Source organism: Phaethon aethereus, assembly GCF_964289735.1.
Source record: "Phaethon aethereus genome assembly, chromosome: 15".
In the NCBI taxonomy this organism is placed as follows: Eukaryota; Metazoa; Chordata; class Aves; order Phaethontiformes; family Phaethontidae; genus Phaethon; species Phaethon aethereus.
Genome location: NC_138591.1, coordinates 15867209 through 15894547, shown reverse-complemented (window position 1 = coordinate 15894547; position 27339 = coordinate 15867209). Strand labels below are relative to the sequence as shown.

The following is a 27339-nucleotide window of genomic DNA, read 5'->3' as shown; positions in this document are numbered from 1 at the left end:
CTGCCAGTACGTTATCAGACCTCAGACACAGATGCTGGGATAGAAAACACTACGAACCAGAAATCTTTAAGGAAAAAAAGAGTTTGTGGAAAATAGTTTTCTTGCTGGTACTATGAAGGAAAACCTGACCTTTAAACCTGGAGAAGGCAGGAGATTTCTGTATCCTTACAGAGGTAATAGGTGCTCTAAATAATTTTCCTATGTGGCTTGTTTTGTTTTTTTTTTTTCAAAAAAGCATCAGACCGAACTACGTTTTTAACTTCTAGAAAGAAGAGTTTCATTAAGCTGGTCTCTGCTGGTCCATATTTCTGCATGTTCCTACTTACACTGCTTATTCAAAGCTTTAAAAGGATGCTCAGGTGGAAGGAAAGAGCAGATAAAACTAGCTTTCAGTATCTTCTTTCCTCTTTCCTAGTTTGTACTTGCCTGGTTGTGGGGGACAGTTAGTAGGAAGCCAATTTGAAACAAGTGAGTCAAGCTGTTTTGTGGTGGAGAGAAGTGTTACTTCAGTGGAAATGGCACCTGTATTAAAACACAGCAAGGGAGGAGAAAAGGGTGAAGAAAGAAAAATCTAGTTGTCTTCTTGCCTGAGACTTAGTCATGTGATAAGAGAAGCAGATATGTAATATTAACTACACCATGTACTAGGAGCTTGAGTGGAAGGCATTCATTTATTTTATGACCGAGGGTGCTGAAGGAAGAACCTGACCACTTCCTGTACTGGTTATAGTATTAAAAAAAAGTCTATAAAACAGATGTAAATACATCCTTGTCTTTCCTTCTCCCACCCTTATCTATCAATCTGTTTTGCCTCCAGCATGGAATCATCAGGGCCCTGAGTGCACTAATGGACCTTAATTGCACAGAGCAGCCTCAGCTGGCCTCCTCCCACCTGCTGGGCAGCCTACAGGGGATTCTGGGACACTCTTAATAGTTTGTCAAGATCATATAGAGATTCCAGAAATTTTCCAATCACAAAAACTTGCTAGTTCCCTATAATGTTTAGAGAACATCTAGCATAATATTTCATTTTTAAGAGAAGGTATTTGAAAGTGAAACGCTTTCTGACTGACATCTCCTATTACTTAGCATTCTTTGGCGGAGATACCTTTTGCCTGGTTTCTGTACGCCAAAAGATATTCTGGATGATCTATCTAGGGATGTGTGTCTTTGTGAGGCTGCTATTATCAAGGACTTGCATTGCAAAGAGTGTTCAGTTCGTCAGCTGGCACTGAGGTCAGCATGAAATCTGCTGTATAGGTGTTGTGCCAAGCAGCTTTGTAGCATGACAGTCAGTGCCTGAACTTTCTGTTACATTTAGAAAAACAGTTCTGGTTTCCCTGAATTGGGTTTGGGTGTTTTTTGCGGTATCTTGGTTTTCCCAGAAGCAACAACTTGTTGAAGAAAAGCATGAACCAGCTTCAAGCTTTTCATTGGAATTCAAAGCGTAAGCTGTATGGGTCTTAAAGTTTGTGAGCCAGCCTGAGATCTGCTGAAAACACTTTCTCTATCAGAAGCTCCTACTCCAAATAGTCAATTTCAAAATGTTAAACTAAAAATTAACCCTTTTAAGAGAGCTTCATGTCTTGCAAAATATAAATAAATGCACTTCTAACTCTCTGAGTCTATCGAGGGTTGTAAATTACTTCAACTTCTTATTGCTTTCATATATAATGAGATAACATGCAGTACATATTATGTATCTTAATGCCATGAACTAGTCGTGTGCAACAACGAAAATAGTATTTTACACTAATCAGCTTGAGCAGTTGTTATGTCATCAACATACTAAGTTCTTCATCTGGTTGTGTTTAACTTACAGTCTTGACAAAGGTTGGCAGTTGACCTTAAACCTGAGCGCCCTTCAGAATGCCTAGTGCATGACTTATGCTCCCTTCAAGGGCTAAAACAGGGTGAAAATGTTTTGAATACATTTGGCTGATCTGTGCAAAAATTATGAAACCCATCCTTAGCACACATGTTGTTATAGCTGCAATATGAAGGTTACTTTGAAACTCGATTAAACTGCTATCATTCTAAAATACCCAAGTCCAAACTCCTTTCAAATTAGGAAGTCTTTATCAAATTGTGAATGACGTATTTTTTGCCCTTGCCCAGTCTTAATTGCACAACAAAAGTACAGGACTAGCCAACACAAATTGCTAATAAAAGAGAGTGCTGAGGTGCTTCTCATATTCTTACTGCGTATTTGTTCTATCTTTGTTTTCAAAGAAGTAGTCTAAATATGTCAAAATACTTCTTTCATGGAGTTTAAGGGCACGTAACCGAAAATTAACTTTGTGCTTAGGTGTGTAAAATGTAACCACGTAAGCAGGATTCCATTACAGCTGGGGTCCTTTCAGTAAGCTGACATCAAAGCACTTAGGCTGGTGCAAATGACTAAAAAAAGCTTTCCTCCAGAGGTCCTAGAACAGCATGAGAGAGAACATAAGCTCTTTATTATCTGCTTAGGAGTCTTCTATTTGTGTATGGATTCAAATTAGTTAGCGGCAATGTTTTCAGGCTTTATGTCTGTAGCCCCATCCTGTGGCTTGGGTAGGCCTTTGCTGAGGGGGAGAAAATTATGTTGTTCATGCATGCTGCACCAACATTTGTACAATGCTGTGTAATCCTCCCTGTCAGTCTGTTGCTTAGGGGACTGTAAATCCATGCAGTGGATTTACAGGGTATAGTTGTGCCAAAATGGATTCTGACCTTCTGATGTAAGTCTGGCATGCCACTTGGCGTGCAGGTTTTGTGTCCTGTCAGCTATAGTATTTTGTTTACCAGTGTATATTATTTTCTCACCTAACTTTTATGATCCTGAGCTTTTGAAACAATAATTAAATATAACCATTTTTGTCAACCTTTCTTCTATACAACAATTTGTTCAGGAGGAAAGATCTTTTTCAGAAAAATATTCCCCCATCCCCCATAGTGCTTGCAGTCTTTCAGTAGTGTTTTGTTACTCTCTGGACATTTAAGATTCTCCTTAAAGAAAAGATAGGAAAGACCTGGGATTTTGATGCTTTCTGTATGATTTTAAACTTGATAGGCTGTGTTTATAAAGCCTATAGTAATAGGTTCTTTTTATAAACTTACTCTGGTTTTTAAGGGTTACAGAGGTGGAAAGTGATGATAAGGAGGTTAATGCTGATAATGGCATCATCTACTTTGTACTCAGCAGGTATGAATCCAGAGTAGCTCTCCTGGTGCAACTAGATGATTTGAGATGGCTTCTTGTAAAAATTGAAACACTGTTTTCTGCCTGTGTTTTAATGTGAACCACTTGCTATTACTCTACTCTCCAAAAAGAGTGACAATGCTATTACTCTACTCTCCAAAAAGAGTGACTATTTATTGCAGCAGCTTGAGAACTGGATGTTAAAATTCCTCAAAACATTTTGGGTTTCATTATTCATTAAATGGAAGACTGAAATTTGATCTGAAAAATTTAGTCATGGCAGTAGATGACATGTATAGTTCCTACCAATAACTGCCCACTTGAATGCATATTTGACAAGCTTATTCAAAGGGTAAATAGGATTGGGTGTGCTGAGACTAATGTGAAGGATGGAGATCGGTCATACAATACATCTCCTATGCTTAATGTAGGCCACAGAGAAAATAGCAATTGCTTTGATTAAAAATTAATCCCATTGTTGCATTTACTACCATATTTTGTCTTAGAGGCATATTAGTGACATTAAAACAAAGCAGCTCATCCAGTTAAATGCTTGCTTTCTCTACTCTGATTCAACATTATTAAGGCTCAAGATTATCAATAATGGGACTCTCAGGACTTAGATGTTAAATATTGTTTAATCAGAAGTCCATAGTGCTAACTGGTGGTAGGCAAGATTTTTAAGGATTTCAAAGTGTTACAGGAAATTATGCAGGAATAATCTACTTTCTTGTGAGGGATTTCATGTCTGCTGTTTACATTTGGAGTTCATAGAATGTAAGGATAATGGCAAAAGAACTCCCATCCATACAATGGTTTTATATCAGGAAAGGTACTGGGTCAACAAAGTGAAGAATTCTCTTTATAAATTTATTTAATAATACATTTGGTTTTGTTTTGGTTTAATTTTGTTGAATTGTAGATTTGAAAGTGTCTTGGTATATAATCCCGTTTGACTTAAGAAAGGAGATTTGGAAAGTGGATTAAAACGCACTTGTATATCTCAGCCATAGTTGTGCATGTCTTGCATAATGATCCTGAAAGTGGGACATTGTCCTCCCATCAGCCAGGTATGGTGGCAGCTGGAATGGAACTTGGTATGTTATCCTGTACAGAATGCAACTTGCAGCTTTGGAGAGAAACTTGAGGGCGTAAACATTGGTCTGTTTCTGATCCTCCAGGGCAGATGGTAGAAACCAACCATACCATTTGATCCCAGATTGGAGAAGCAAGCCTTTCCATGGACTGTGGGTAACCATGGATCTTTACCATTTGCTGAAGTCCTGCCACATTTCTGGTAGAGTTTCATGGGGATATTTTGATGTCTGATTGGTTCTGAAGGATTTAATAGTCACCAACATATCCTGTTTTTTTGTATTATTTTGTCTATTTAGGAAGGAGGATTTCTGTAGTTCTGTCTTTTGCCAAATCTTATTTATTACATGTCATCTGCAAGGGGCTATTCTGAGGCAGGTAGTTACAGATCTTTGTCTTAGTGACTCCCCATTCTTGTTGTCAAGGTTTTAAAACTGACCATCATGGTTGCCTTATTTTAACCCTTCAACATCAGTATGATGTCACAAATCTAGTTCCAAAGTGCTCATGAAAGCTAGAGAGGCCTTTGCAAATACCTACAGCCTGTTCCAGTACCTTTCGAAGAACTTTGTGAAGGTTTATGGTCATACCCATAGCAACCCAAATGTCTCAACAGTTCTAGACAAAGAGATCACTTTGGTTTATATGATGACATGTTCCTTGAAATCATATTTTGAAATACAGGCAATACAGAATCTACCACGTAAAAAGATTATTTCTCTCTCTGCTCCTAGTACAGAGAAACCTGAAGCTATAAACAATGTGCCTCAATGTTTGTCAGTGAACATAAAACAATAATAAAGAATAATGAAATATTCATAAGCTTTTAGAAGTAATCACAATGATGAGATGCAGAGTTTAATTTGGAAGCAATAGCAAAATAAATGAAAAATTAATTTTCCGTACTTACTGGTTCATTTTCAGACTTACTAAAAGATAACTTGTGCTCCTTGTAGCAATAAGATGTGCCAAATTACCTGATTAGTATAAACTTAAAATTCTGTTCTCCTCCCATTAAAACAGTTTTACAAAAGTGGTTAAGTTGTCTGTTGTTCCTTTTCTTTTTATCAGAGCACGTATGAAAAGAGATCTAAGTTTTTACTGCTGATTATATTGCCTTTCATTGGCAGGACTGGCATTTTATGTTCTCTTGCAACATGAATAGACTTACGGAGCCTGTGTTTTCACTGCGAAGAAGGAATACATTAGAGGGCTTTAAATCACAAGCTTGGTCTTACTCTGGCTTGCAAACTAAGGTGAGCTAAGGGAATGCAACAAGTATTCCATTAAATTAAACATCATAGTGCTCTGGTATAAATGTCATTCTGAGGTAATTCCCATCATTTTACTCATTAAGACACTAAAATCTACGAATATACCAAACTTCTATGTTATGGTGGTTGTGAACTCATTGAGCTGAATTGCAAAATCACTTGGGAATGGTCTAAATCCACTTTGAACCGGCCTGCTTTCCATGGGAGCCCAGTTAGGCAACAATATAATCTCTTGGATGATCTGTCCTTGAAATTAGAATTTTTCTATGAGTGTTGTTTTCCTAGAAGAGTCTAACAAAGGGACTGTTGCCAAGTTTAAACTCTGAGAGGTTAAGGATTCAAATAATGCATAGGCACTATTCTGGCATTCTCCAGAAGATGAAGTTCACCCCCTGAATTGAAACAACTGTCCTCTATATTTCAGTTGCTTATTTGTAAAATGGATACAATAAAATAAACCTCCTGTACATCTGAGTGTTATGAGACTCAGTCTGCAGGGCTTTTTTCCCCTTTCCACCTCTGCCCAAAACCCTGCCTACTCCCTGGTTCCTTGCATCCAAATCCCATGGCTCTTGGGCGGTGCTTGGTGGAGGCCAGGAGGAGACAGCAGTTTTCATCACGACTCCAGCTGCCTCTTGGCTCAGTGTGTTTTGCTGTTGCACAACAGGTGGAAATGGAGAAGTGCAAGTTCTTTTGCCTAGATCATAGGCCACTCAAACATGTGCACAGGTACCTAGAGCATACATAAACAGAGTTGTGGCTGCAATCCCCCGTGTTCCTCCCAGCTACTGCTCCCTATTTGGTTCCAGGTAAGCACTGGTGTTACATTTTCTTCGCTGCTAGAGAGGGCACCCCTGTGAGAAAGTAAACAAGGGAAAGACAAAGATCAGAGGGAATTTTGTGGTGGTTTTTTGGTAACCCCTATCCCAGGATGTGTTTGTATCTCTCACTCAGGTTGGTGTCTCAACACGGTGCCCTAGGATGCTCAACCTGATTACTGTATTATACTTAGCATACCTTGCAGTCCAAGAAGAGATGCTGACTAGAGTTGGACTGACTGCTGAGAATGGTATTGCATATGATAGCTGTGGAAGTCTGGCTGTTCTGTTTTGTTGTTGATATAATTGCATATTTGAGCTATGATTCCAAGCAGGAATGTCTTGAAAGCAGGTTGTGTGAGAATTCCCAAGGGCTCAAAGTGCTCTGTTACTCAGTTTGGCCTACCTTCCTGGTTAATGACCTCTTAGATTTTAGTGAGTTGTGCTAATTGCTTTATTTGGCTCATGATCAATTTTGTGAAGGGTTCTGTGAGGAACCAACATGGGACTCGAAGTCTAAAAATGTTTGTTAGGTAAAGTGACTTCTGTCAAAAGAAGGGAAGGGAGTGAATATGCCCAAGATGCTAGTTGTTAAGATAACTATGTAGTCAAGTCAGAAGGTGAAACAGTAAATCAGGCTGACATTAAGCAAGGCATGTAGCAATACAGAATAATGAAGGCAGCTGGATACCTCTGTAGCACTGACTCTTCTCCCAGGTTGATCACTTTATCCTCTTCTGAAATGTATAATGATCTGAAAGATTTGGACCCTGTTCCTGAAGTGAGCCCCATGCATAAAGCCTGGTGCTCCAACTTCAACTTACGGTGTAGGCTAATGTATTGGAGAACTGCCTGGTATCAGGGATCCTTTTAGTGCAACATGCTGTAGAAACATAAAACGTCAAGACTAACTATTCTTGCTGTGCAGTATTTGCATGCTAAGTAACAGGAAGCAAAGGCCTGACCACCTCTCTCTGAATACCAACAGAGAATTTATTTGTTGTCATGCCATTTCTCATTTTCTTTGCATGAAAATGTTGATGTTTCGAAAATGTTTGTTTTTAATTAGAAACAAAAATACAGTATCTGTCTCTGTAAATTTTCATTTCTTCAAAAACAGAAGCTATGCTTCAAAAACAAGGATCTGGATATTTTATTTTTCAATTTGGAAGAAGCAGACTCTATCTATGATCAAGACAGCCTGGAGACATGAGTGTGCAAGGAGCCAGGCAGTTGCCTGGCAAGCACACTGGCAGGAATGCGGCTGCCTGGTCATTGAGGCAGCTTGTGTGGCTGCCTGGTTCCACTTCAAACACAAATAAAATACTGGAAGAACTGGCAGTTCTTGGATTCTATAAAATAAAATCTTTTGGATGGAGAACTGTTTCAACCAAAATTGATGCAGTTTATTGTACACATATGCTATCTACCTGAACAGTATGATAGTTAAACCAACATTTTAGTTTCAGGATTATTTCTGTCTTCTAGTATTTTAGGTAGGGTTGGAGAGTAGTGTATAGAAAGAATAAGCAAAAATAGAAAACAGGATTAAAGGACGTGGTGGGACAGGTGTGATGGAAAAAGCAGGTATGAGTGGTGAATGAGCACTAGAAAGAAGAAAGCTTCAGGCTTTTGCAGTCTGACTGCTCTTGTGGTGTAGAGCTGTACCTTCCAGTAAGGGGGAGATGATCTGAACAGTTGCAGAACTCTTTTAAGAGCTTCAAGCCAGAGGGAAAGGTGGGAAAGGTTAGAGAGAAGGGCTTGGGAAAGTGTTGGGTCACGTTGTTAATAAGCAGGGAAAGAGGGTGAAGGATTTTTGTGTCAACAGTTCTGCATAGGGGATGTAACCTTTGTACAAAAACCCACTTGTTGCTCACTACTGCTGCTGCTGTTGATGAGGATACTGAGTAGTGTTAAAAAAAAAGAAAAAGCTTTCCTTTTCTCCTGAGCTATATATGTGTGTAGGAACTCATGGATCTGAGAAGAGGGGCATGAGCTGTATTAATCTGTGCTCCTGTGCTCACCTAGACTGAAACTCTTCCTGCAGTAGCTGCCTGGCTATGCTCTTGCTGACAATCTCTTTTTTATTGAAGAGGATAAGTATTATCAGCCAAGCAGGTTACTTCTGTAGATGGTCAATCACAAGTGGACATGATTCATGTAGTGACATGTAGTGAATCATGTAGTGGACATGATTCAAAAGGGAAAGCCAAGCTTTCTAGTGGAACTAGACCACTGCAGGTTACAAGACATGTGTTTAGCACCATTTAAAAAGCCTAGCAGTTTTATTTTCCCTCTGCTGAGCCCACTTGGCTTGTGTTCACCCAGCTCTGAAAGTATTTACAGCTGCAAGTTAGACTGAGGCAAATGCCTACACCTTTATGACAAGAAGTTTTATTAGTAGGTGTTTAATGGCTCTAGTTCTGGGTGTGCGGACTTGCATATCTCAGGTCTAACTATCAGAACAGTTCCCTTACACTTCTGCAGGTCTGGCTGGGGTATCTGGAATGACTGATACCTCCCCTCAGTGTTCATTCACCTCCCCTCTGTGTTCATTCTTGAATAATTAACTTAATGTTACTTGCTCAAATTAAAGCCTACTCCATAATGTCAGTGAAATCAATGTTGGGACACAGATTAAGTCAGATTCTTGGAAGACATACCTTGTTTAACATTGGAAATACTGGACAGTTTGATAAGATGCATTCATCCACAACTGCCTGTTTGGTCACTACTTCTGAAGCTTAGTCCCTAAGCCCCTGACTGCAACATCTCTAGATATTTTCAGAGGGCTTCTTGGGGGTTTACTTCACTCACTTGCAAGATATAAGGAACCTCACTTAAATCTCCAAGCAGTTAAGCAGGAGAAAACAGAACTCAGATTACCTTTTTTTAAAAAACCCTCTACTTCATATTGCCTTCTGTACTGGAAGAGTCAGGTGAAGCAGCATATTGTAGCCTATATATGAAAACACTAGGTTACTGTTACTTTAAAAAAAAAAAAGTCCAGCTATTACACCAATCCTTTGATTACAGGTGTCAGTGTTTTTCATAAACTGGCTGAGAGAGCAAAAAGGATTTCCAAACTGTCATGTTGGGTTGTCCTAATCTCATTTTAACCTCATTCCTACAGCTGTAGGACCAGAACACATTGTGCAAAATTGATGTGACAATGTGGAATAGGAATTTAGAAGATACAAAGGTAATTTACAAAGTAAGGACACTCTTTAAAAAATGAAAAGTTATAATGAAATAATCTTGAAAGAAGCTGTTTGGACTTAAAGCAATCTTTACCTTTTCACGGGTAATCATTCTTGGTATCAATAACAGTATACAACCAGAAAACACTACATCCCTTGAGGACAGAGGTAAATTTGGATTTAAGGAAGGTGCAGCAAATATTTTGTACTTTAAGGACAGGCAATTACTCTGGATCAGGTAGAACAGAAGTACAAGGGTTTTGGCAACGTCAGCAGCAGAATTGTGCATACAATCAATATAGGAAAGGTTATTACTTTTTATTAGGTGCAGGAATATAGCAAGAAGCTTGCGAGCAGTGTGCTCTGGAGCCTGTCCTCGGCGCAGTGCTGGCCCGGAATCAGGAGAGGGCGGCAGAGAAACAGAAGTGCTATGTGCAATTCCTGCAGCGGCTTCGAAACACCACTTAAATTTTTAAGAGGAGCGAGAGCACATCGGAGCCCTCAGAAGCCAAATCCCCTTCAAAAAGGCAGCTTCATCAGTCTTTAAAAAAAGTCCATAAGACTTTAAAAATGTCACATTCCTGTGGCAGCCCAGAAGACGTGGTGAAGCAGCGAGGCAGAGATGGCAAGATGAGAAGGGAGGAGGTGGATGATTCTCAACCTGAGGGGAAGAGGTTGAAGCTGGGGAATGAAGGAGGAAACATTGGGAAGGACAGAGCAGCAGCAGAAGAAATAATGCCTTCTTTAGGCAGAGAAGAGCCCGTGCCCGACGGAGGTGGTGAAGGCAAAAGTGTGAGTGAGGATGTTTAGTGGCTCTGAGCTATAAAAGGGGAAGGGCTGTGAGATTACCTTTAAAATTATTTGTCATCCTGAAGTTGGTAATTGGGCATCGAGTAGGATGAGTGCGGTCAAGCGTCCCAACTCACTGAGATTATAAGAATGTTACGCTTTAGTTTGTTATCTCAGCTACATGCCTTTTAGTGCAGGAGTGTGTATTTTAATCTGTCTCTCACTGTGAGCTGCTTGCACAATGTGTATGTCAGAGAAGTGATTTGGGGGAGGGGGCGAGGGGAGAAGGAATATTAAGGGCTAAAGCTTGTTTTTCAGCTCCCTATATCTATTTAGGAATTGTGTAACAGCTGGTATGTTGAATTGGACATCTTGGGTTGTTTATCAGTCTGTCCATTCAGACTTTCGACTGCTTTTGTGTTGTGGAATACTATCTTACAGCTAGGGGTGATGGTAGAGCCTCCAGGGGAAGAGGAGAGTTAGTGGTTAGAGATCGCATCTGGTGAGAGAGCAAATGTCATCTGTTGAGATTTTGAAAAAGAGAGGTGCTGAACAGTTGTCTATATAAATATCACCATCATCAGACCTTTATATGAGGTTAACTTTGTCAGTGCCTTCTGACTGGTTATTTAGCTCAGTTGCTGTGCCTGTCAGCAGGCATATCAGAAAAGTGGGGGGAGAGGAGGTTGAACATACGGATTCCCTGCCATCTGAAGCTTTTCCTGTCAAGGTGCAATTTGGGCCAGGTGCTTTTCTTCCTGAACACATACTAACTGCTTCCCTCAATCAGAAGGGGTGTGTCTGTGGGGAGGGGAACAATGTCTTGGGTGTAGATGCTTCCTGTTTAAATTCATCATATGCTGAGAGTATAGCTTCTAGAATTCATTTAACAGCTGGTGGAAAGTTTAGTGTACAGGTTTTTATCTAGAAGTTTTCTGAAATGTGTTTTTTTTTTTTCTCTTCTGGGGTTGATTTCCTGAATTAAGACAATCCTCTTCAAATGGGGAGTGAAGTAGATGCTCCACATTTTGGTAGGATTTACCTTTTTAAATAATTTGAAAGGTAGTTTACTCAGTTCATTCTGGTGGAAGGTCATCTCTAAATGCAACAGTCTTCCTGTTTTTAAAAAGTATTTAAAATGTGTCAGCTTATTAAAGTAAAATTCTCTTTTATCAGTCCATGTAACTGCATATAGTTGCACTTTGGTATAAGTCTATGTTTTGGGTTTCCAATGCTTGTGAAGGCATGCTCTTTTTAACTCTCAGATACTAAAGTAGCACTCTTGTTCTGATGCCAGTTCTGGTGGAGAGATTTTTTTTTTCCCCAAAGGTACACAATATATGAGCAAGTTAATTGGTCAAATCATAAGTCTTGTTTTTATCTGTTTTTTCTGAAAGTAAAGGTTTCAAATCTATTCCCTTTTATTATAAGTATCCATAACTGAATACAACTATGGGTTGATAGTACCTCTTACTACAATATTTAATGAGGAAGTTATTGAAAAATAACCCTTAATTGAATGAGTTTACTTGTCTTTTGAGGTATTAGTTTTAGAATGTAGAATATACTAGAATGATGCATATCTAAATTGTTGGGCTCTGCCCCATTTGTGAGGCTTGGTTTACTCCCAACTACCACTACAGCAAAGTTCTGTGGTAATGGATACCTGTCCTCTTTTTGCCCTTTTAAGGGCCTGTGTATATCTGCTCCAACACTATGATTTTTTCATCAGGGAGGGGGCTGCTAAAAATATTAAAAAAACAAATGTGATAATGAGAAATTATTTTATTGTTTGTCTTTCCCCAAAAACGATTCTTAAATAGTTTTTGTAATAAAATAATAGTTCTTATAATAATTCTTAAATTATACTGATTTTGATTCAAAATTCATCAAAGCTCATTGAAGGTATCCTTTCCATTCACTTCAAGGGACTTTTGCTTGGGATGTTGTACTACATTTTGTCTAAAGTTCCAGTATTTTTTTTTTTCCCCTTCCCATTTAAAGCAGTGTGTCTGAGATGGAGACATTATTAGAAATAAATGTTGTGTGACATCTGAAATTCTGTTAATGTAAAACTCTCTCCAAAAACAATAAAAACTTGTTCAACAATCACTGTAAGTATCTGATACCTTGAAGAGAGCAAGCTGCTGGAAAAGATAGACTGTGTGCCCTTAGGAAACACTGGAATGACTTCATTTCTGTGCTGAGAAGAATCTTTATTTTAATAGGCATAGTGGTATGGGTAATCAATGCATACGTTGGAAGAACATTTCCTAATAGTCCATTATGTCTTCTATTTTAAAGAAGGACAGGAAAAAAATTATAGGCTTTGACTCATTTTTGGACTAGTAATAAAAAAATCAGCACAGTAAGTGTGCTATTTCTTTATTTATTCCACTTCTATTTGCCTGATTCAACATCCATTCTTAGGTTTAGAACTACCTAGGTCATCTGCTCTAACTCATTACTCCACTTAGCGTGAAATCTTGTATTATGAGAGAATGCAAAGACCACCTTTTATGCTTGTGAGATGGTGCATAATACTTCTGGGCATTTACTTGGCATTGTGTATTTATAACAGTAGCTGCTGCTGTGGAGACGTTGGTTGCAGAAGGATATTTCTGCCACTAGCTTCACTGGATGGAGCTGGGTTTTTTTGCCATGGGAATGAAGGGCTGGATTTGCCAACAACTGGTTTGCAGTGGTATCTGAAATGACTCCTTCACTTAGTACTAGTAGCTAGTTAATGTAGTAACCTGGGGTAAAAATGTAATTGTTAATTTAGACATCTGTTAAAATAATTTACTTCCTGCCTTCTCTTTTTATTACGTTCATTTATAGTGAGGAAACTGCTCACAGCAGGTGTGAATCACATAGTCTAAGGCCATGTAATTTTTTCCTATGGAATGTTTCTTTTTGGCATGGCATCAGAATGAAGTATTTAGTTCAAACTAAATGCAATGTAATGTTGGTAGTAAGGTTCAACTTAAAAATTTCTCATTTGGTACAGATGGTGGGGAATTAGCATTTGGAAGAGCTGGTGAATCATCCTTTTTCATCAAAAGTTTTGGTAAAAGTATTTCACCAGAGTGTCTGTAGAATTCAATTTACCTCTTGTGTGCCTGGAGGATGACCATAACTGTCAGCTACATGATGTCCTATGGTTGATTGTCACCCTACCCATGCTCCAGAACATACTGGAAATTATTAATTTAGTGTAAAATAGTATTTACTGAAATAGAAAGCATGTGAAGAACTAAGCATGTAAGTAGTGATTTTCTTCCAGGCTGATAAATGTGTTCTTAACCTGAATAGCTTGTACAAGTTACAAGTTATCCATGAGTTATGATTGTTAAGAGTGTGTATCCTTGTAATCCATGTACCTTTGTACTTAAGGAATATAGTCCTGTTTGGTCTCTCTTTAACCAGCTGTTAGTCCATATGGCCTGGTGAAGGTTGTTTGAATTTTGGTGCAGATATTTCTGTATTCATAATACCTGCTTTGTTACAAATCAAACTTTTTTCCTTCCCCTAAACATTTGTGCAAAATTTATAGAAAAAGACCAAATTCCTGGGTTTGGTTTGACTTCTCTAGTGTTCATGTAGCATCCAGCAGGCTTAACTGTGTCTTCATCTGTAATGCCACCTGTGCAGGAATGTGTAGGAGACAGCTTGAACTTTTATCCCCTTTAAACAACTTTCAGAAAGACTTAATGCATTTGGGAATTACAGCACTGTGTCAAATTTTTACAAAAATTGCCTTTGCCTTTGTGAGGACTTGGAAAAGAGGAAAGTGTAGAAGAACAGTGAAGAAAAATTGCAATTTTCATTGTTAACAACAAAAGTAATATCTTTACTGCAGTTTTGGGACTGTTGTGTTGTAAAAGAAAATCTGAGAAAAGTATAGGAAAACTTGTTCTTCAGCGCTTTTGTAGGAGGAGAAAACTGCTTTTGCTGATCATCTCTGAAGAACTGACTACACTAAATTTGTAGCATGCGACAAATTCATCCTTCTATATCTCAGATGTTAATAGATATTTTAAAAACAGTTTAGATGGGAAGGTGTTGCATATTATGTGATGTCCTCCTCTCTGCATACAGAACAAATTTAACCTTGTCATTTCTTCTTTGAAAAGTGCTGGGAGATCCACTTCTTAAAAATACTTACTCTTTAAAGGCAGATAGTAATTTGTTGGAAATTTTGGGTCAGTTGAAATATGGGGAAACTATTTTCCGTGTCAGCTTAAATTTTTAGCATGTTTTTCCCACCCTTGTCACTGCCTGCGTGAGACATTTGGAATGAAGATTCACTCCAGTCGCTGTGGTCTTTCCTTCTGTTTTCCACACTGGCACTATCGTGTCATACCTAGATCCTGGATGCCTGGTCTGGCCAGGCTATGGTTAATGCTAAGAGAATCCTTCCCTCTTTCATTGTTTCTAACATCTGACTGCTACTTCATGTTAAACTTGTACTGGGCCCATTTGATAGAAACACTCTGCTTCAGCTCTTTACTGTTGTACCAGTATTCCCAAACTGTAGAAGAACACACCTTGGAAAGCTGAAAAACACACCTTCGACAGCTGATTATTTAAAATGTTATCTCTTAGGAGGAGAGGAAGGATTTTCTAGGCATTAAGATATGCATGTGGAACTTAAAAGGACGAATGTTCAGTTCAAGATGAAATTCCCTCATATGAGGGACAGGTCTGGATTCACAGTCTCAAATTAAAAGCTCTATAAAGACCAGGTGAAAATATAGGAACTGAGCCCTGCATCTGGATTTATCTGAGAAACTTTAGTATGTGCCTGTAGCAGTATGAGCTGCTGTCATGCAAGTACCTGAGTTAAATAGCTCTATAGTTATATCTTTGATATAAGGAGACATTGAATATGAGAATGGTGTTAATCTAGACAAATGAAATGCACATTTATTATCTTTTATGTTTAGCTCAGGTTATATGAGAGGTAGGTTTTGGCTCAATAACTCACGTCTTTTTCATGAAATATGTGCATCAGCATAGAGCCAAGTCTAAGAAGTGGATCTGAAGTCTGACAGTTTGAGCTTTCTGTGCATTGCCGCGCAACCTTACACTGTGTTAATGTGGTTTCTCATGTAGAGTTTTTGTTTTAGAAAATGTATTCTCTCCTTAGAGTTGGTTTATTAAGAAAACTTTTTGTGTGTACATGGCTTTGTGCTCTTGGTCATATTTATGAATATTACTTTGAAGGAGAATCATGTTTAGAGAGGGAGAACCTGGGATGGTGGCTTCATGCTGGACTGAGAGTCCAATTTAAGGTTCTGATTTTTGACTTTTGGGATCCTAAACAGATTGAAGCATTCAGTCACGGCTGCAGTTTATTGTTTAATATTGTTTAAATCTACTGAGATCCTTTTGTTCTCAGAAGTTATAGAAGGGAATGGACCTCCTCTAGGAGGACACCATAGACTTGAAACACTTTGAATAGCATGACATTTGGAACATGTTGTGTAAAACAGTCCATTCCTCTCTTGCCTATTTTTGGGACTGGTTACCTAATTTAGAAGGTAAGTTAAGGATTTAGTCTATTGACATGTTAGGTAAACTGTGATAAGTGCTGGAATTAATGATTTTGGTGTTTTGATTCAGAACACAATGAAATTCTGTGATCCAGGACAGAGGCATAATTATTTGTCTTTTAGAAATGGAAAGAAAGGAGATAATCATTCTTTAGGAGTGAGACATGGTATTGGTAATAAGCTGCTGGAGCTACTTCAACAAGAATATTTGCTAAATGCTAGTAAGGGAGCATTTTGTAGAAAGGTGTCGATAAATGATCTTCAGAAATTGGTTTGGACTTGATTCCAAGTCCAAGAACAAGTTGATGGAAAACGTTCTCCCTGAAACTGATTCATCCTCCTGTTAACCTTCTGCTGGTTAATGCCCATGTCAGTAAACAGCGTCAATGTGACTTGAGCAGGAAGAACCAGAGTAAGGAATTGGCTAAGACAACTAAAGGCAGCAGAAATAAACCCTTTTGAATGACCTAATTTAAACATTTTTACTGTAGTTATTAGGACAGATCACTAGATGGCAGGGGGTAAGTGTACAAAACTAAGGACTTCGTGTGGACTGCTTGATTGTTTTGACATGGGAGAAATTTCATTTTATTCAGTGAATGACTGCCTATTTTTAACTTGCAGTTGCAACCAAGAGCAGCATAAGCCCTTTGTATTTACCAACTGGAAGTTTAATTTCACTGATGGGGAACATTCATGGAGCATTTCTGTCTCAATTTGAATACTCTATTACCTAATACTATATTTTTTGTAGAGTAACTGGAGTATTACTTTTGATTGAAATTACAACCAAGATGCATTAAAATCTTCTGAAGTGCAACAGAAGACTTACTGGTCTACAGAGTTGAATTAGTGGAGATATGAAATTAACATATTTATGCATTGCTCTTATTTGCTACTGTCCTTCTCCTTCTGTAACCCTATATACGTTAGTGTGCACTGAATAATCCCCCAGTCATTATGAAAAATATTTTTATTTCAAGTCTTTATGATTTAGAAATTAATAAAATTATTTGCTTTCTGGATGTTTCAGGTTTTTTAATATTTGCAGTCTTAGTCATTAACCTGGATTGAAGCAATGGAGAATATGCCATAGAAGCTATGCAAAAATTGAAAATGGAAGCAGGCTGGTGTTTCACCAGCTTTCCCTTTCCTGAGGAAAGGTTCAGACTCACTTGTGAGTGCGTTATTACTAAACAGTTGCCTATTTTTTTCCATTAAATTAGACTATAGTATCTGATGAACTGCTCCCCATGTAATTTCTCCCTAGAGAATGCACTTAATGTGTTCTAATGCTTTGTCCACTGTGCAGTTCTTAAGCAGCCCAAGGAGATATAGAGAGATACATAGTCTTCTCTAGACTAGAAATGAACTTATCCTTTAAACTAAGACTACAGAACATTTACGTTTGATACTGTCTTGTGTCCTGAACTCTTTCCTTCTGGCATCCTAAACTATTATTAAAATGAACTTTACTTTTTCAACAGTAGTGAAACAAGCTGATTACTAACAGGAATCTTCTAATAGCTTGTTCTATGAAAATACAACAGTTGAGTAACTTAACCTAATGTCATTGACTGTGAGTGGTAGATGATGAAATAATTTTCAATTAGTTGTACTGAGATTTAATTAATAAAGGTCCATCTAAGATTCACAGATCAGTGAGAAGTGGGAGAGGACATGTTGGTAGCTGCAGTCCTTGGAAAGATACCTTCATGCTAGTCCTAAAAGCAAAACTTGTTTAAAGAATAAAAGATTTCCTAAGCAGAATAATTCTTATAAATCTGCCTTTTACTTGCTATTTTCTTTCTGCATGCTTACAATACAATGTGTTTCAGCCATATTACACTAGCCATTACGAGGAGTTGTTTCTGATGACAATGCTACCTGATGCTAATGTTTCTGTTCTGCTGTCTCAGGTACTTGCAAGGAGGTGTAGACTGTGTTGTGGATCATTGTGCTTCAGATGTTACTGTGTATTACAGACAGTTTAGGATCCCTGGGAAAGAACACAACTCTGGTCCTTCACTTCATAAAATTATTCTTTAACTAGTTGGTAACTAGACAGACAAGTCAAAAGGTGAAGGGAAAGAGAAGCACGTACTTGTCCAAGGCTATATAGCAAGTCATTAGCTGGAATGCTGTAGCTGCTCAGGTTCCAGGCCCCAGCTATTAAGACCAGTGATCCCCAACCTATGACTCAGAGATAATGTATGAAACCTTTAGTTATTCTTCATCACTGTAAGAAAGTAAGGCTGCTAAAGGACAACAAAGTTGAGTATCTGTGGTGTATTACTTGCTCAGTGTTGTTGCCTGAAGACTAGCAAGAATTGTGCAGGGGCATAATGGCCTTTCATAATTGAGCAGGGACACCAGAGAATCAGCCATCACTGGCATAAACTTAAAGAGCTCTATGTTTTCCCAAGGTTGTAATGACCTTGAACAGTTGAGCAAAGACAGCATAGGATCAGTCATGAATGGCATATACTTAAAGGGCTCTGTATCTCCCCAGCTCCTGTAATTATTTTGGTGGTATTGGTTAACTTTGAGAGTAAGGAGGTGATGAAGTTTTAAAGTTTTCACAAAGTTTCTCTTACTGTTAATGTCCATGAATAGTGTGGTAAATTCCTGTTCTAGAGAAGCAGTGGTATCTGTTCAATCTCCTGTTCTGAACTTAATTAGGGGGTTCAGGAAGATGGTATTTGCAAGGCTTTGAGACGAGAATTTCAAATAACACGTGTAAGCTCATAGCCTTTTAAAATTCTTATTTCTGCATTTGCTGTAAGTCAGAATGACTGCAGATGTTGTAAGGCTGCATAGCATGGATGTTTTCTGAAAGATCTGAACGTCAAAAATGTGATGTATTATCAAATACTACCCTGGTAATGATCTGTTTTCTAAATGCTGGTTGCATCTTTCTTATGGATATTCTTGTTGATAGTGAATCTGATTTAGTGATTTCTATTGCACATTTGTTTCTTTTGCGGGGGGGCTTAGCCTTACTTGTGCAAATGCCAAACAAATATGCACAGCCTTAAGTGAACTGTGGCAGAGTAAAACTTGCACAAACAGCAAGGATTGAATTTCGTTTGGTAAATTTGTACTAATCTATAACATAGTGTATCAGAGTTGCTTTCTTCTGCCATTCTATTTAGTAAGCACTAATTACATGCTTTGTGGGGGTTCAAAAATATTACTTTATATTCATTATGCTAGTCCCCATGTTTCAATATCTGAAGTCACCACTCTGTGCCTGGGTGTGATCAGCCAGTCCTGTTTAGAGTCCCAGCAAGAATAAGAGGCATTTGGCAGTTTCTGATAAGGTACAATAGCTTTATTTTTGTCATTGATCAGGACACAAAGTTGTGCTGGAGCTGAGCAAAAAATATACTTACAGGAAGAAGGACTGCACCTGTATGGTGACAGGCTTTTTGCTATCTCAGAATTAGAACGATAGGGGAGAAATAGATCCCAACTGAGGTACACTGGCAGTAGGGTGGAAGAAAGAGACAGTGAGACAGGCTGCATAGCCTTACCTTGCATTTAAATCTGTCAGTCTCACTTAAGTGTACATCCCAGTTCTACTTATACTGTGGAAGCTTTGGCAACCTTTTTGTTTAATTACATATGTGCTTTAAAAAAGTATTTTTTTGCATTGAATTGATATCCGGTATACACATTTCTGTCACAATACGAGCATTTGTTTTGCTAGTTGAGATGTACTGTGTATTCAACACATAATATTTTCAGTGAATGTTATTTTCCAAAAACTGAAGGCTAATCATAAAAAATATAAATGTATTTAGTATGTAAAAATCCAGACTGTCACCACACTGAGATGTTTGTTCCTTGAGTTGGGCCATAACTAAAAGGAAAGTAAGCATTATGATCAATAATATGTTGGTGAAGTAACCTCTATTCTGAGATGCTGAGAGGTTTTTTCTTTAACTAAAATATATTTTTCAACTAAAAAACCTAATCTTTTCACTGACTCCAGAGGGCAAAATCATTGACTGCTATGTTTAGAAACTTTGTGAATTAAGAGTCTGTATAAAATGAAAAGAATGCTGCTTGAGCAATTAATCATTTTTTACTTAAAATAAATAATGACATTGTAGAAAGCTGTTGCATTAGATTTTAAAAAAAGACAGATTCTTGGAAAAACATCAAAACAAAATTTCTTCCTCTCACTACAGCTTGGTTTCTAAATCTTGCAGGCACAATAATTTTTGGTTATGTGACAATATTTTCTTCTAATGTCGCTATGTAAGTACATGTTACACAAAGGCATGATGCTGTTGGCCACTAATATATAAAGCCTTATTAGATTTCAAGGCTAGAATTGACTGTTAGACCCTGGTTTCTGTTAAAAGTTAGTACTAACTCCATTACCTCTGGTTGAGCTAGAACATTTCATTTAAAAAAAAAAACAAACATTGTTGATTAAAGGCTTCAGGTCATGGGCAATTCACCAAATCCCCAGGTAAATTTATTGTAGTGGCTAATTATTCTCACTGTAAAAAAAAAAAAAAAAAAAAAGTTTTCCTGTAGCTGGTATTTGCCCAACTGCACATCCCAGCCAGTATAGACTTGTTGCACCAGATCTTCTTGACTCCCATGATGGGAATGAAGTAACAGACTTCTCTTGTCTAAACTGAGTAACTGTATCCATGTACTTTGTTTTCTGTCTTGAAAGGTCTGTATTCCCCATATAATAATAATAAATATAATAATATAATAAATAATTCATCTTCACCCTCTCTGGCTCTCTGCAAGTTCAATGTTTTTGAAGAAAGCAGATTCTGCCAGATGGTCCTCTCTTAATATTTCAGTGGTGCTGTTCTGCCTTGGATTTCAGGTTCATTTACCAACAACTGCGAATGAGATAGATAGTGAACTTCTTGTTGTGTCGCTGGTGGGCAGAACGATACCCTCATCCTGCTTTTGTCACAAATGATTCTGTGTTTGTCCATATGGAAGTGTATTTCTGTCAGAGAAGCCCAGAATTTATCACTGCTATTTGATTTAAGTTGTCTGAAAATTACCAGTGACTTCACAGAATCATTAAGGTTGGAAAAGACCTTTAAGACCTTCTTGGTCACTGTAGTGGGATTGTGTGATGTTGCTGGAAAGTGGTCAGCTTGTTAGTACACATTTCATAGAAAAGCCTTCGGAGTGACCTATTTATTGAAGATATATAACTAATGTCTAAATCCCAGATAAAAGAAACCTCACCACCACCAGTAGTTGGAATGATCACTGTATGCTCTGAACAAGGCAAAAGGAAAGCACGCTGGAGAATTTAGTCCAATTGGGAGCTGTATATACAAGTTTGACTGTTGATACTTCTTAAGAGGATGAAGTCCAGTGTTACTAGAGAGTGGTGGCAGTTTGGTTATGAGGCCTAGCAACTTCTTTTTTCCTGTGCCGTAATAGGTTCACAGGTCCTCTTACTGGTATTTGTGCAACATACAGTATTGCCCCTGCTGAAATAGACTGAGCTATACTATAACATTAAAGGTTCACATGCACTGGGAAGTTCATTTTGTGGAACAGGTATTGCACAAGGTTAGGGAAGTGGGATGCCTGGTAATGCTGAGAGGACATATGCATGGATTTGCTTTTTTGTTTTTCACTAGGGAAAAAGCATAATCGCACAGAGCAATATCTTTGCTCCAACCATCTAGTAAAGAAAAAAAAAATAAATACAGCAATCAATGGTATTTCACACTGCTCCGTTTTCTCAGTACATGGCAGTTTTCATTGGAATGCCACATATGCAAATGATAGCATCCTATTAGCTACTTACTTTCTTAAAGCTTCTTTTCATAAAATGTGTATTTACTTAAATTGCTACAGTAGATTTTTTTTTTTATACCAGCTGCATAACTGCTAAACATGTTGCTCTTATTCACATGCTAGTCCTTAGACCTTCATCTGGAGGTGCTAAAGAAGCAGCTGTTACAGGTTAGTAAACTCACTAACAGGTTAGTAGTGAGACTTGAACACTATACTGATTCACAGAGGATGCAGAATTGAATTAGATACAGATGTATGATGTGGTTGTTCAAATGTGTGTACATGTTTGTTGCTACTTTAGTCTTGCATCAATGTTCAGTATTTTTTTTCTGATCCCAAAGTCCAAAATACCCTACTTTATTACTGCATAATTTTGGCATGCTGACTTAAGGAATCCTGGAAATGAAATGTACATGTTTGGCCCATAAACAAAAGCTTTCAGCTTTTAAAATTACTGACCCTACTCCTTGGGCTAAGGAATTGTTGTCTGAAGAAAATGATGACTTACAAGGTGTAAGATCTGTTTCTGTCATCTCAAGAAACTGCATGTTGTCTACAGGACTTTGAAAATCACTAATCTTTTCTTTCCGCTCCTCTTCAGTTTGAACTTATGCAATTGATTCTGTATACTCTTCCATTGGGAGCAGGAGAGTGGACACTTCTGGGGATGAAGAGCATGGTTCCTGCTGGCAGATGGTAGAGAGACCATTTATTAGAAGTCTGTTGCAGGATACATTGTTAGCTTGGTGTTCATTTAGTCAGCAATAGGAACAAGAAAAATTTCCAAGAAATGGACATTTGGGTAACCCTTACTATGAATCTTAAGTCAGGGACGTTTGCTGTCTCGTAATAGCAGGTGTCTCAGATGACATTGAAATTGGCAGAAGCCAGTGTCTAGACCATTCTCCTTGCAAAAACAAGCAATCAAAACACCACATAAACATGCTCTTACTATGTAGTACCTTTTAGTCACGTAGTTCCAAAGGCTTCTAGTGTGAAGTGCTTCAGTTGTCAAAAGTGTCCAACAGCTTCAAGTGTCAAAAACTTCAAGTTTCATCTGTAATAACAAATTATATAAAATCATCTGAACAGTCTTCTTTATGAAGACATTTTATTTTTTACAGAGACTTTAAAGGGGATTTGGAGGCAGGTTGATGGAATGTCATTGCTTTCACCTAGCAAAGAAATTTCTGTTTTAGTGAAGTAAAGCCTCTCAGTTGAAGAGATGAAGTTGGTTGATGGGGGAATACGGATAAAATGTGAGGGAATAAACAGTGGAAACAATCTGCTTTTCTCAAAGGTGTCAAGAAGAGAGGGAACTAATGCAAGGAACTGTTGTGAAGCTCCCAAGGCACTTCACTGTTCTTGAGACTCCTTCCTCGAAATCTAAAGGTAGTGTTTGTGCTCCCTTTGAAAACCAAAGAAATTGATCACTAATGTTATAGCAACAGAGGATGAGAGTTAAGAGTGTGTCTCACTGGAGCTGGATATCAGGTTTTATTTAAATAGCTTTACTTTGACAATATTCAAATTATTTGGTATTCATCTCAATGTTTAACCTGCCGTGTTAGTGGTGTCTAGAGCTTCATGGCTTTACCTTGCTGGCACTGGATGCTATCATGTCAATGGATGGCAGAAATCAATGCTTCAGTGTGTAGTGTCCCCAAATCCATTTTTCCTTAGGAAACCAAGAAAAAGAGTGCAGCTGTGTATCTGACTAATGTTTTGTTTTCTCCCTTTGCATGATAATTTTCCTCCTACATATTTAACTTATAAAAGTTAAATTTCCCTTGCTTTTAGCTGTACTTATTAGTTCAGTCAAAGGTCCCCTGACTCCCAAAGTGTCTTTCTTAGCACAATTTACTGAGAATTAGTTGTATCAGATAAAGCAAGTAGTTGAAATTCTCATTCTAAGATTATCCATTTTATAAATGGCAACAATGCCACTTTAACATGCATGCTTCCATTAGGTTCAACTAAAACTTAATTAAAGTTTGAAAAGCATCATGAGTTTCTCTGATGAAAGGCCTTATGTAAATTTGGTAAGTGTGTTTATTATTGCTGATAATAAAAGCCAGGTTTCTTCCGAAGGACTTATATCTTAAGCTACAGCTTGAAGGAGACTTGGGGTCATATTCAATATAATCTTTGCCTGTATTCAGTGCCAGGAAGCCCTCCAAAGGCCAGGCAGACTCCCCTACCTTCAAAATTGGTTTTTCAATATGACTGCAGCAGAATTTGACTTGTAAACACAGTAACTAATTTCCTTTAGTTTAGACCTGAGGGAGATAGCTGCTTTCTGTTTAACGCTTACTCGACATACTGTCATTTCACTTAAGCTGAAGGAGATGGCAAAAACTCCGTAAATGACATTGGGATCCTCCTAAATCTCCCAAGACTTGAGCTAGAATCTGTTTTTTATTTATGCTCCCAACTTAAACTTTAAGTCCTCTAAGACTACAGTAAAAGTGCACTTGTATTAAAAGAGCCGTGGTGCCTCCTGCAGAACTGACACAAAAATTTCATTAAACAAATAGTCATGTTTGTTTTCTTGTGTTTAATTTTGTTGTTTTTCATTGTATGGGGCATTTGCATGAAAATGCGATCTTGAAGAGTTCATCTGTTCCTGCTGCTCATTTCTCACCTGGAGGCACAATCTTTCCTTTGATTTGAATTAGTTACTGTGTAAATGATTGCAGTGTCAGAGTTGGTATTATGGTTCTGGGTGGAGAGGGAGCAGCAGGAACTGATGAATACTTAAACCCACTCAAGTTTTATGCAAAGATCTTTGCAAAATTGCACTCACTGGGGAAAGATTGTGAGAAACTAATTGAGAAACCCACACAGACTGAGTGGAATGGTCCTTAAAACACTATTTTAAATGTTTCTGTCCCTGACCTGTCTCTCATCAAGCCAGTGTCAAATTAGGAACCAATTGGAGCTGCGCTGGAGCAGGAACAAAGTTTGATGGAACCTACAGGGAGATGTCAACAGCCGTTCTCAAATTTTTTTATTTGATTAGGGTACCGGTGGTTGGAGCAGGATTTCTGTTACCTGGGGGAGAAAATCATCACTTCAAGGTATGAATCAGGAGTTGATTCCATCATAGGAATGGTGGCTTGAGACAGGCACCGATGCCACCTCTCAAACAGGGAGCATAGAGATCTGCATTAACATTGTTTATAATCCTAGAAACCTATTAATTTGGAGAGAAAGCAAAACAGATCTGAACTGAGGCAACTGCATCTTCTGGGACACTGATGTTTTGTAATGTAAGTGGTTGTGCCAGGGAGGGCAACTGGGCCCTTGGTTCTAGCTCTGTCCTTCTGGAAAGAGGTAGCAGATGGTTCTGATAAAGTGAACTCTCTCCTGGGACTGAGAGGAAAGAGCTAAAGTACCTTTGCAGTACTGTAAAGGTGTCCCTCCTTTATCATAATTAGTTTTCTTAAGAACAAGTTTATTTTTTTTTTACTTCCTAGCTGTTAGAAGATCAAGCACATTTGAGTTATACAGAAGTTCTAAAAATGTCTTTGGGAAAAGTTACCAATGGGCAGTCTGGCATGTTACATTTGGTCCCAAATATAGGCACAGAATTTTAAGCATTTGTGGAAGGTAGTGGTAAAGACAGAATGTAACATTCAGATAAAAGTATTTGTTTAACTTTGTTGCACCTCATTCCCAAATTAATTTTGAAGCCAATGATTTTCCTGTGGATTCTTTCAGTATATAGATTGAGTTGGGGGGGGGGTGATTCCTTCACAATTTTCATGGAGATGAAACAGACAACATAAAGCAAAGCCATGTCCTTTCCTCATTATAGCATGTCAGGTGCATTGTAGAATACGGTCAGAAGCTATACAGCATAAGAAGTGACCTGAAGCAGGATATGGTGAGATGTTTCCAAGTAAATGTTTCCCAAGAAGTGCAGAAGATAGGTAGGATAAACAACTTGTTCCCTTGAAAATTTACCTAGTTGTAATGATAACTTGGAGTGCTAGACATGATTGAATTGCTATTGCTGCCTTTTATGCCTTGTCTGTATGAGTAAGCTCCATTTACATGGCAGGCTTTCACTGCAAATGAGCTTTATTGTCTTAGGGTAAAAACCAAAAAGTAAGTCTGTGTCCCAGTATCTTCTAATTACTAAATTTTTTTTTTTAAATATAGGTATTTCAGAAAGTCTCATAGTTTTGTTCAGATTAAATTCTGTATGCTGTTGGGGAGTACTGGCCTGAGAGGTTGACAGCAACACACACTGATCTGTGAGAGCTAGTGAAAGATGTCTTACTGTGCATGTGCATAGATAGATCATATCCCAAAATAACATGAGGAACACTGAAACCCAGACAAAGTGCTGAGGCCATTATCACATTGCCTTCAATTAGGGGACAAATCAATGTTTCAGCCTGGCAGTCCTTTCTGAAGTTGTTTTTAGAATCTTGGTATTTAGGAATCCCCTATGACTAGGTTGTATTTCCTGCTTGCCTCTTTTCAGCATTCTCTCTGCCTTTTTGTCTCCAGGGTGTATACGGTTCACAGTAGCCAGCACAGTTCTCCAGGGTTTTGACTTTCACCTCTGAGCCTTCCATAGCTGGGAGAAAAACTTCTGATTAGAGAACTGGCATGCTTACCTCAGTGACCTGTTCATCTGTAAGATACATATGTTTTCATCTCCTTGAGTGATTAAGGAGACTGAATTTAGAGCTTTCTTTTATTATATTGTTAGTGTCAGTTTGCTTTCTTCTACTTTGCTTTATTTTCATAAATACTAGATAGCCATTTTAACTTTCCAGTGTAAATGCTGAAAAGCTGCCGTAGGAAAGTATCCAGCACTACATACTTTGAAGAATGTAACACTTAAATAATCCTGAAGCTGTTATTCTTATCATTTATCATGTTCTTTGGGCTACACATTTTGAGCATGGGGGCAGAAATTAGTTTCTGTAAGAATAAGGACAGTTGTATCTGTGGGTACTGAACTGTCAAATGTCACCTTAAGCATTATAAAAAATACCAACAGCTTAATATCAAGAAATGCAAGAAATTATACAATTAGTATTAGAAAAGTGTGTGTATATATATGGAAAAATCTCTAAATCGTCTAACAAATATGTAGGATTTATTAGAAAGCTACTCTTGGAATACCAGCTCCAAGTATTAAAAATTGTAAGTACAGCTCTCTTCTCAAATCATGAATCTGCCTTCAATCATGATATTTTAAAAGTAGTAATTTTAGATTCAGTTTTTCTGTTATCTTCTACATTTTAAGCTGTTCGGGTGGTATTTTAGTGACAGATTTATCTGTAAGACCGCAAACAGGAATGTAAGCTGCTACACATGAATGTAAATTAAAAGCTGCATTTTTAGTAAAAAATAATTCCATCACTTCAGCAGTAAGAAATTTCAAGGATAAACCAAAATGTTATGAGAGTCTTGATTTAAAAACTGGAAATTTAGAAACATTGATACTTGCTTGAAAGAAAATTCTTTTAAATCAAGGGAAGTTTTAAATGGGTTGCCAGATCAACCTTTATTGGGATGAGCTCACAGCGTTGTAGTCTCACCTCCTGTTTCAGCAAAATGCAGGATACTCAGCTGCTGGCAGTAAGTGTGGGTCATTTA

The 27339-nt window shown here is 37.9% G+C and overlaps 1 protein-coding gene across 2 annotated transcripts in view; it reads left to right on the top strand.

Annotated features, from left to right (window-relative positions):
* Positions 1-10141: 10141 nt before the first annotated feature.
* The window catches only part of RBFOX1 (RNA binding fox-1 homolog 1), a gene marked incomplete at both ends in the record, with an annotated part of 1321463 nt that continues 1304265 nt past the window's right edge, over positions 10142-27339 (top strand). For both annotated transcript variants that reach the window (XM_082006867.1, XM_082006865.1), the window contains one exon: positions 10142-10363. In XM_082006867.1, coding sequence (XP_081862993.1) covers positions 10142-10363 — 222 coding nt within the window. The remainder of the gene's footprint in view (positions 10364-27339) is intronic.